Below are 10,358 nucleotides of genomic sequence, written 5' to 3' on the forward strand. Positions count from 1 at the left end.
CGCCGCCTTTATTTCCGGCCGTGCCCGACGTGACGCGGAAGTGGAGGGTGCGGGGTTGGGCGGATGGACGGGGAGGAACGTTGCGACCTTAACGGAGCTCTGCAGCTCCTGTCCGCTGTGTCCATCATGCTGTTCTTTACCTGTGGCCAGAAACAAGTCAAATACACCTTTGGCCAGGGTGCGAGATGGATGGCACCCAAGAGCACAACCCTGGGGGAGATGATGTTCTGTGCAGATTCTGACCTTGGATTCTTGCATAACAGAGCATCGCGGGGAGCGCAGCTCGCTGTAGATAAGTCACTTAGGCTTTTTCCTTTACGCTTTGCCGTTCTTCCTGTTTTTACAGCCCTCTGCTGCATCCGGTGAGAGATTGTTCACGACAAAAGAATTTGCTGAGTCTGTCTAGAAAGGAGATGGACTCTGTCCCCTGCACCTACAGAGTCTTTGTTGTTAACAGAGGGAACTGCTGCCTGCTTTGCTGCAGGAGGGGGAGCAGGGCATCCACTGGCTGTTCCCAACCAAAGGAATGCAAACAGAATGGCACACAGGTCCCCTTCTGGCTTTAACATCCCTTAGTGGGCTAGCCTAACCTGGTCACTAGGTGTGTATCCAGACACTTTCTCAGTCCTGCTTCTCAGCAGGACAAGGGGAGAAGATACGAGGAAAAATAAGAATCAGGGCTCAGGATAAAAGCCAAATCTGCTAATAGAAGCAATGAAAAAATCAATTACTCTATAAAGCACAGCACTGTGTTTGCTGCCACGAAGAGAGAGATCTCCATCCCATCCAGACCCTTGTATGCCCCTCATACTCCAGCTCTGGGTGTGGGAGCACAAAGAGCAGAACATGGAACAGGTTTTGTTCACCTTAGTGACACCTTCCATTGCGAAGTACGACTCCGCCAAGTCCTGCACTGCCTGTTTATGAACCTGGTGACCAGAAATAAGTTTGATCCTTTCTCACACTCTGCCTTCATTGCCTGAGTGCCAATAAGGACTGAAGATCTCCTGTACACAGAATTAAAAATGTTATTTCTTTAACTCCCTTGAACTTGACCTACTGTCTGGTGCGTAGGTGTCTGAAGTTCTGGCAACAAAGGGTTTGGTGAACAACAGCTCCACCAGACTTGTGCTCTCCAAACTGAAGAGCTCCAGACACAGCCTCAGCTTCATAGCAGCACCACTCCAGTTGCTGTTCCTCGTGCTTTGTTTCAGCCATTTGGGATTGGGCTGTATTGAGGGTGTTTGTGCACAGGTTGTAGCCTGATCTGGGGGGCTGCAGCATCTTGCCCTTGCACTGATACCTTTGCCTTGGTGTGATGTTCCCACGTCACCAGTCCCTATGAAATAGGTCCTGGGGCAGGGGGTAGAAAAGATGGAACATATCTATCCCATGTAGGCACAGCAACATGTATTATCGTTTTGTCAAAAAGCATTGCTCAAACATATTTAAACCTGCAGCACAGAAATCCAGTATTCAGAAATACAGCCCTGAAGGTTAACATGGAATGCTCCAGCAAACAGCCCTGCTGACAGAGATGCTGCTTCTTGGGGAAGAGGTGGCCACGTTGGAGAGGAAGGAGGAAAACTACAGCTCCCAGCAGCCTACCCGGGCGCGTGAGGAAGGGCAGGGTTCACCTTTGCACCCACAGCGGAGGATTCAGAGTGTATTCAGGGAAAGGACTCTTCAGCCAGCCCCAGGGCAAAGGCAAGCCCCAAGGCCATTGCCGGCCACCTCGCTGCTTCTAGTTGCCTCCCTGACAGGCTCCAGCCCTGCCTGGTAAGTGTCCGAAGGCACGTCATCTTTGTACTTCCTTATTCTGCAAGCGGAACAGCGCCGGGAGGGGAGGGACAGGAGCCAGGCTGAGAGAGCCACACTCTGCACCCATGCACTGCTAATTCTTGCAGTAGCAAGAAAACTCAGCTACAGAGGCAGCCCGGAAGGGGGATAGGGGGGGAGGGAAGATGCCCCTCCAGCTGGGAATCAAGATCTTTGGTCTGCTTGAACTCATCTTCGGCAGGGAAAGTTTCTAATGAGTTTTCCACACTGCCTGTCACTGGTTGGCTGGCAGGCATTGCACACTGTGAGTTCACGGCATACCGTAACGGTTACATGCACTCATTTTCCTGCAACGAAATTAACTTCGAGGAGAGGGAGGAGCCTCCCACCATGAATCACTGCGGCTGTGTTTGCTCTTATCAGGTCTACAGGCATTCAGCTGCAGTTCCTGAGGCCGAGGCGGGATGGTGGCCCTGCCAGGGGTAGGACTTGTTCAGTCACCCCACCAGGGGGGAGACGAGTCCCTGGACAAGCAAAGGAGAAAGTGAAGCAAAACAGTGCTGGGACTCCAAGGGAGAAAAGAAATGGAAGAGAATTCAAGTGTGGGTCTGCCCGGAGGTAAGTGAAATCTATGCTTGCTCCGCTTCCTGGGAAAATCCCATTGCAAAAGGACTTCAACACTAACAGTGGAAATGGAAACCGAAAAAAGCTAAGAAAAATCCACTCCAGGCAACGTAGTAGCAGTTTACTTTCAGTTTTGTATTCCTATCAGCAATAGGCTTAGACTTTGTGTTTGGGATGCAGCTCAAGAAGGGCCGAAGACAGAGTTCAGGCTGGGAGAGCTTTCTTCCTGGTATCCCAGTGCTTTGTCATGGGAAATTGCTTTGTAATGCAGCGTGCAGAGAGAACACCTCTGGGCCAACAGCCCAGTGTAATCAGGTAGAGCAGCTCCCACTGGTACTGCTGTGCACAGTAGGTGGCAGTGACAGAGTCACTTCCCTTGGGTTACCAATCAAGGAGGAGGAGGTTCTGCTGCACAAATGTATCTTAAGTGCACCTGCAGAAGGAATTTCAGAGTTTACAACAAATATGCTTCCAGTGAAGAAGTGAGTCTTCACAAGGTTGTATCTACCAGGTAGGGATGAGATGGTTCAGCTCAAGTGCGGGCTCTTGATCCGCAGATCCAAACTCTGCACAGCCCAGAAGCCAAAAATTGATAGGCATTAAATAATAAGACAGTTTTCCACCACCTAGGGACGTAAAACCTACAGAGGAGGCAGGGCAAGGTACACTTCTTGTACCCAACTTGAATAGCAGGATGATACTTCTTGGTTCCTTGCATTTCAGTTCCTACCATGTGCTTCCATTCTCTGGTGTCTTCTCTTGCACCGGAGCATTTCAGTGATAGCTTGATGCTATCTATAATCTAGGGTTGGCTTCCAAGGCAGCTATTGTGCAGACACCACCATAACTGTTATGACCAGTATTGAACAACAGCCTTAGAAATGGTTTGAGTCTATTATCTTAGTTTACTAGCCTAGGAAAAACCACTTTCTGGGGAAGAAGTGGTAACATACCCTCCATGTAATGAAGGGACTGCCACCCCCATAGAATGGTGTGCACAAGGTCTGCCTAAGATAGACTTACCTTTCAGCAGAGCGACCTCTAGAGTGCTGTGTTGTTTTTCTTTAACCACAAGTCCACAAGTGAAAAATGTTGATAACAAACCAGTGTTTTGACTACTGCTGAACAGCCCTTGTACACGCTCAAGGTTTTCTCTTTCTCCCAAGAAGTAGGCTGAGATGGGCCCAAACTAGCTGAAGGGATGTTCCATGCACAGTAATGTCATGCTGAACAATACAGCTGGGGTAACGGGAAGAAAAAGGTGGGATGGGGTTGATTTCCAAAGTAGCCATTATCTGGAGATTCTCTTGCATCACTTAGGACCCCCAATCCCCATCCTTCACTTATTTAAGTGTCTCTATCTCAAACTATGTGTATTCCAACTTTTAGTTAACCCAGGCCCAGCTGCATCAAGGCCAACCCACCACACACTGCTGGTAAGATCTGAGCATTAAAAGTGCTTCAAGTTTCTGGTGTTGGACAGATCAAAGGGCAGATAGAGGATTGCATCTCTGAAAGTGACTGCTCATTGTGTGGCTACCACTACAGCCAAAACAATGGAGTACTCTGTGTAAACATAAAGCACTGTGATTCACTGGTGATGATGGCTGGCCATGGTAAACTCTCCCCCAGAGCAGCTTGTGTAGATGTATCTGAAATGCAAGAACTGGGAGTTTTAGTAGGGTGGTAGTAAAGCGCTGGATGTTCTTATCTCCTGCATGGCTAACTGAGCTCGTGAACTCTGATCCCAACAGCTGGGCCAGCCCAAGAGGAGGTGGAGAGCACAGCCAAGCATCCTGTAAACCAAGAACCTCCCCAGGAATCTCCTGAGCACCAAGTGACCAGCACATGGCCTGAGACCTCCTGCAAACCAGAGGAGGACACTTTAGTGTGTGAGCCACCAGCTGCTCATGGGCAAGAGGTGGCTCTGACAGAGTTAGATAGCCCCACAGTGGAGTCTCCTCAGGAGACTCAAGTTCCTCAGGAAACTGAAGTATCACTGGAAGAATCTGGGGAGACAAAAAATGATGCATCAGAAAGATCTCAGGAAGAAAATGAGTTGGACAGAGGTGAGTCTCTCCCCATCTGTGTGTACTGCATTTCCAAAATGCTGAGAAACGGAGCCTTTCCCTAGAGGGGGCAGAACAGGAGAAAAAATACTCGTTTCTTATGCTGAAAGAAACTAAGCATAGGTCTGTGAATTTCATTCCTTACAGCCAGGCTGATGCAAAATGAAATGGACTGTGCAGGACACAACCACGGCCTCCAGGAAGCCCAGGAGGACCAGGAGACAAGCAGGCAGTGTGAAAGCTCTGACACAGCAGAGGAAGATGCTTTATCAAGAAGCAAGTCATTGAGCTCTGACAGCAAAATGACACGTTCAGATCTGAACGCCCCAGAAGATGTCACCAAGGGCCTCTTGGCGCAGGAGAGCACCAGCGCTCCTCTCCTAGACCAGGAGGCAGGAGAGCACACAGAGCAAGTGACACTGGAGAGTGACTGCTCAGGCATGTTAAGGAGCAGGCATGGGACTAAAGGTGAGCTGGTGGTTGCACACTGCTGCTGCTCGATCGTGCACATGCCTTTGCTTTGCTTAGGTGCTGGAGTACAGTGAGATTCCTAGTGCCTGTTGTCAGTTCTTTTGGAGTCAAGCAAGAAAGAAGGTATTTGCTACTCAGCACAAAGTTAACTGGCTCCTCTTTGTCTCTTTCCCCTTTGCTTCTGTTCTCTTTTCAAAAGCATGAAACTATGCTGAATCTTTCTTCTTTTCCTGCCCAAAAAGCAAAGAGAGATAAGACTTCCCAAAGGAGCATTAACTTTAACTCTTTCCCACAGCTGGGAGTTCCAGGATGATTTGTTGCATTTCTCGTAACTACCCAATTGAGCTGTTCTCTCAACAGCAAATAGAAAATGTATTTCTCTCACTGTAGGACATGCAGCCCCACAACCAGAGGCTCAGCGCTGCTTGCAGAACATCAGTGCTCAAAACACAGAACAGGAGAAACCTACAGAGTCCCTCTTAGTGAAAGGTGAGGAAAAGGAGCTTCCCTTGTGCATTACTCATCGACCAGAAGGCCCCGATCCTCCAGGAACAAGTAATGAAGCACATTTAACTCTTCTTCTCTCTCATGACCCTTCACAGTCTTTTCTGAAGGTTTGAGGGAACCATTGCTCAGCAGATACTACAGACTTGGGGGAAACAGGTCACAAATAAAAAAAGCAGTTCATGCCCTTAAAGAGAAGCCCAGTTTGACCCAATCTGTACCGTGCATTTCTCCTGGCAGAAAGAGATCCTGGGAACACCAGCAGTATCTGAGCCCCACTGTTCTCCTTTCTGGACACCAGGGTAGTCCTTGTTCACCCAGCATAGCTAGGAGGAAGGCAGCAAACACAATAGCTTAGCTGGATCAGCCACCTCCATGTGTGGAGGCAGGTGCTCCAAATGGTCATGAGCCTTAAAGAAAACAGATGAAGTGAGGTAAGAGAAGAAAGTTTGTGGGCTGCTATAATTTCAGTTGGTGTTCTGCCTTGCAGCCGGGAGGCTGTAGCCTTGCCCTTGTCTGTGGAGCTGTAGCCCCACCAGGTGGTGTGAAGTAGCGTGGGTTCTATAGTATGGAGCAAGTGGTTTCTTCACTATTCCTGAGACCCCAGAGAGTGCCAACCAGAACCATTTTCTTATCCTAGCAGGGAAGGTCAAGGAAGGTATAAAGAGCGGGTTGCCATGAGTTGCTTGGGACTGACTTCTCTGTTTGCATCTCTTCCCTGTTGAGCAGGACTTGTCGTTCTGGGCCTCGTATTTCTTGGCTTCTGCATATTCTGCTTCGGCAACCCAACCGCCAAATCCCAGCCAGCCCCCAGGAACCCCACGGTGGAGGCCTTCCTGTCCCAGTTCAACCAGCTACAGGACAGGTTTCCAGGGCAGAGTCCCGACCTGTGGCTTCGCAGTCGCAAGTTCCTGCAGAAGCACCTCAACACATCCCAGCACACGCAGCCGGCCATCATCATCTTCACAGCCGCCCGCAAAGGCGAGCGGACCTTGCGATGCCTTAGCACCCGTGTAGCTGACACCTATTCTGCCGCCCTGCGTGCCAGCACAGTGCAGATCGATGGCAAGGATAAATCTGGGCTCCAGAGCGACCAGGCCAAGCTGGAGGTGGACTCAGAGCTCAGCTCAGCTTTCCAGGCTGGGGACCGTGCTGCGGTGATACACCGCTTTGAGCTGCTGCCAGCGGGTGCCACCCTCATCTTCTACAAGTACTGTGACCACGAGAGCGCTGCTTTTAAGGATGTGGCCCTGCTGCTGACCGTGCTGCTGGAGGAGGAGATGCTCGAGACCCACATCAGACTCCAACAGGTGGAAGAGAAGGTTCGTGACTTCCTCTGGGCCAAGTTCACCAGTGCCAGGACTCCCAGCTCCTATGACCACATGGACTCTGACAAACTGAGCGGGCTGTGGAGCCGCATCTCCCACCTGGTCCTACCGATCCACCCAGTGCAGAACATCGAGAAGTGGGGCTGCCACACCAAACCCTAAGAGCCAGAGCCCCAGGAAGGGTTGGAAAGCCAGCCTCAGAGCAGGTGGAGACAAAAATGAATGAAGAACTCACTTTGTTTAACACCAGTGCTGCGTAGAATTCTCTACAGGTGTTTTTTTTCCTGTACCTTCCTGGAAGAGTTCAACAGGTAAAAACTGATCCAGGCCTCCTGGCCAACTGAAGATAATAATAGACTATATGCTTCCTTCTGACAGGTAGGAAAAGCTGATATTTTAGACTGCTAATTGCACAGGAGCACGTTGCAATGCGGGGATGCAGGAAGGAAAAGCTGCATGTTGCAGGTAGTAGAACAAAGCAAGGTAAAACTCACTAAACCCAACATTTGGAAGTCATGCTTCAAAAAGAAAGTAGATTTGCTACCCAAGAGTTTGACCAGCCAGTCGTGGTACATCTCCACTGACTGATTCACACCTAAAGACCAGATCCTAAATTCAGAATGTGCAAACAAATCTGCAGTCCAGGAATTCCTCAAACACCAATGACAAAAAATGTTAAGCTATCAGCATTTAAACACTACACAAAACAGGGAATCCCATGGAATGACCATTCTGAAAGCAGAGAACAAGGAAACACAAAACACTTTGTTGTCACTCTGATGGTGTGAAGCCCCGAGGCAAAGGAATGAATAATATGGTTTAACTTAATGCTACCTCTTAAAAAGTTCACTCTTGATCCATTTACCACCACAAGGCTACAAGAATCTCTTTGGGCAGATGCATCAGCTTTGGTCCTACATGATTCCTTTTCACCCAGATCTGATGGAAGCCATCAGAAGTGTTTCTACATCATTTGCCTGCACAGAGGGGAGCCCTCAGGGTCGGGACACGAGCAAGCTGACAAAACACCTCCGTGAGCCATTCCATGGCCTTTCCAGGGCCCCTGGAAAAGCCCCCTTCATGGAGATTGAGAGTGTTTGCAGACCAGCAGTTCCCTGCCTTGCTTTCCATTGTTCTGCCTGCCTCTCCCCAGCTTTTATTGATGAATGTAGATGATAATGCTGATACTTATTTCAAGCCACGTGAGGCAGCACACCAGGTCCTTGCCACCAAAGGTACATTTGCCTTCCTGCCAGGCAGGTGATACTCTGGCTAATGTCAGAGCAACGAGGAGCAGACTGATACTAAGTGGTAAAGAACAAAACCTATGGCATTAACACCCCAAATCCTTAACTAAGAGGATGGATTCTTACCATGCCTCCTCTGCACCCCAAGAAGAGAAATCCAGGTCCTGTACAGTCTCCTACGTGGTCCTCCTACACACTGAATTGCTGCAGGAGTGCTGGGGCAGAGCTGCTAACTCAGGGAACACCTGGGGGCAAGCACAGGTTGAAGTATCTACTGTAACCTAGCAGCCAGCCCCAGGTGTCAGCCCCTTGTGCCTACAATCATGGCTACTGGAGGCGGAGCAGCTGGAGCAAAGCATGTCTTGCTTTTGTATGGACAACAGAGACTGAAGCCTTGCAGAGGCAGAAACTACACCTGAGCAAGACACAAATCAAGGACAGTATGCTGTTTATACAAGCAGTCCACCCAAGTGCTCCAGACCCCTGTGCTGGACTATGGTGTCTTGCTGATCTGCTCCACTGATGGCTCAGCCATCCACCCAGTGCCTGAAATCACCACCTCAATCTTCTGTCCTCCCACCACGTGCCTTGCCTCTCCTGGGAGATTCTGTGGCCATTGACTTGGAGGAAGGGACAAAGAGAGGGAAGAGGAAAGGGATGCAATTTGAACCAAAGAGCAGACATTTGATTTCTTTACAATGCTGGTCACGTGAAGATGAGATCCAGGAGTGCTGCAGCACTTTATCCACTACCCCAGACTTACTGATGTTTATCCCCCATGGCCAACAGGGAGCTGAGTTACCCTTGCAGCGTTGGCCAAGGATTACACATGAAGCATCCTGTTGCAGAGGTTTTTACCATGCCAAACACAACTAGACGTGCTACAGCCCAGCATCAGCAGAGCAGCTCTAGGCGTGATTTTATACAAGATACAGGCAAGATGCTGGGTGCTTCCTCCTCTTCCTCATTTTTATTGTTGTCCACTACTTTGGTAACAAAAAACACTGTTTCTGCTCTTCATGGTTAAGTATTGGCGCTGATGTAAGAACTGGTGAAGCATTAATCGTGTTCATATTTTGAGAGAAATCAGTATTTTAAAGTTATCTCACTACCAGTTTTATATACCGTGTGAATAATGCATAGTCAGGGTATGCAGTGGCAACTTCATGCTGCTTGGGTACCTCGCTGTAAGCATCACCCAGCAAAGCTGTTCTAATACAGATGCATTTTTATGACCTTTTAAAGACCAAATGAAAACAAAAAAACAAAAACAAAAAAAAAAAAAAACCCTGCTTGCTTCTGAAACAAGACTTCTATTTAAAAATAAATGAGATTGTGAAAGAGAGCAGCAAAGTGAGGCTGAGCCTTACTGTATTCTGTTCTTTTCTCTAGCTTGTTTCATAAAGCAGAAGAGCTGATCATATTGGACAGCGATTTATTTAGGTCACGTCTGTAATTCTGCAAACAAAGTGAATACTTCTCTCAATTGTTTGGGACAAACATAGGCAGCTTTTTAGCTAAGCCCAAAACTAAGAACAAACCCATAGAGGAATGCTTCAGCTCAACCCAGCTGCTAAATGCAACTCCAGCTGAAACACGCTGGGGTTTGCAAAACACTCCATTGTAATACTGAAACTGAAACCCACTGGCAGCAGAAATATTTTAGAAACCAAATATTTCTCATTTCAACACTGTACTCGTGGAGGAAAAAAAATTAGTCTGTTCCACAGAATTTCACAACACCTCTGCACATCCTCATTTTAACATTTGTGCTGAATTATCTCGCTCAGCCCTGGCCTAAACAGAGAGCATTTTTTTGGTCTTGCCTGTGAATTCAGAAGTCTCCCAGAACAGCCAAACTCCTGCTGGGCTCCCAGAGCAGCTCTGGCTGGAGGAGAGCATTGGCTTTGTGTGTTCCCCCCCCCAGATGCTGTGCTTGTTGTGGCGTGTGTCCTCTGCACACAGAGAAATGACCTTCGATGCACATTGAGCGAGAGCCCCCTGCAAGCTCCCCAAACCTCCCTCCTGCACCCTGGAGTCGCTTTGGATGCGTCAGTGCCGAGAAGTTGCAGGACACGAGGATCTATCTGGGTTTGCAGGGTGGGAGGTTTCGGGTCTGTCCTTGCACTGAGCCCCATGCAGAGCAGGAACTCAGCCGTGTTTTTTGAAGGGAAGCAGAGGAGGGCGGAAGGTGTCTCCGCAGCACTAATTTTGCAGGGAAGGATGTGCTGCAGCAAAGTGCTCGACGACTCTGAAAATTACCTCGAAGCTGCTCAGCTGAGGGGCAAAATCAGTTCTGAAAGCTCAGGCTACATCTCTTTGCACTCAGTAAAGCT

The 10,358-nt window shown here is 48.9% G+C and overlaps 1 protein-coding gene across 2 annotated transcripts; it reads left to right on the forward strand.

The window, feature by feature from the left end:
* Positions 1-217: 217 nt before the first annotated feature.
* TOR1AIP2 (torsin 1A interacting protein 2) lies at positions 218-9,367 on the forward strand. Of its 2 annotated transcripts, none has more exons than XM_052667114.1 (6): positions 218-1,779; positions 2,203-2,397; positions 4,158-4,472; positions 4,620-4,940; positions 5,334-5,498; positions 6,177-9,367. In XM_052667114.1, the coding sequence occupies exons 2-6, from the start codon at positions 2,364-2,366 to the stop codon at positions 6,935-6,937; spliced, it is 1,596 nt and encodes a 531-aa protein (XP_052523074.1). In that variant the 5' UTR covers positions 218-1,779; positions 2,203-2,363; the 3' UTR covers positions 6,938-9,367. The 2 variants fall into 2 exon arrangements, with proteins under 2 accessions (XP_052523074.1, XP_052523075.1); XM_052667115.1 differs by having other exon boundaries at positions 224-1,779; positions 5,334-5,432.
* Positions 9,368-10,358: the final 991 nt, after the last annotated feature.

This window comes from Tympanuchus pallidicinctus, unplaced genomic scaffold (assembly GCF_026119805.1).
Source record: "Tympanuchus pallidicinctus isolate F22 unplaced genomic scaffold, pur_lepc_1.0 scaffold7, whole genome shotgun sequence".
Lineage (NCBI taxonomy): Eukaryota > Metazoa > Chordata > Aves > Galliformes > Phasianidae > Tympanuchus > Tympanuchus pallidicinctus.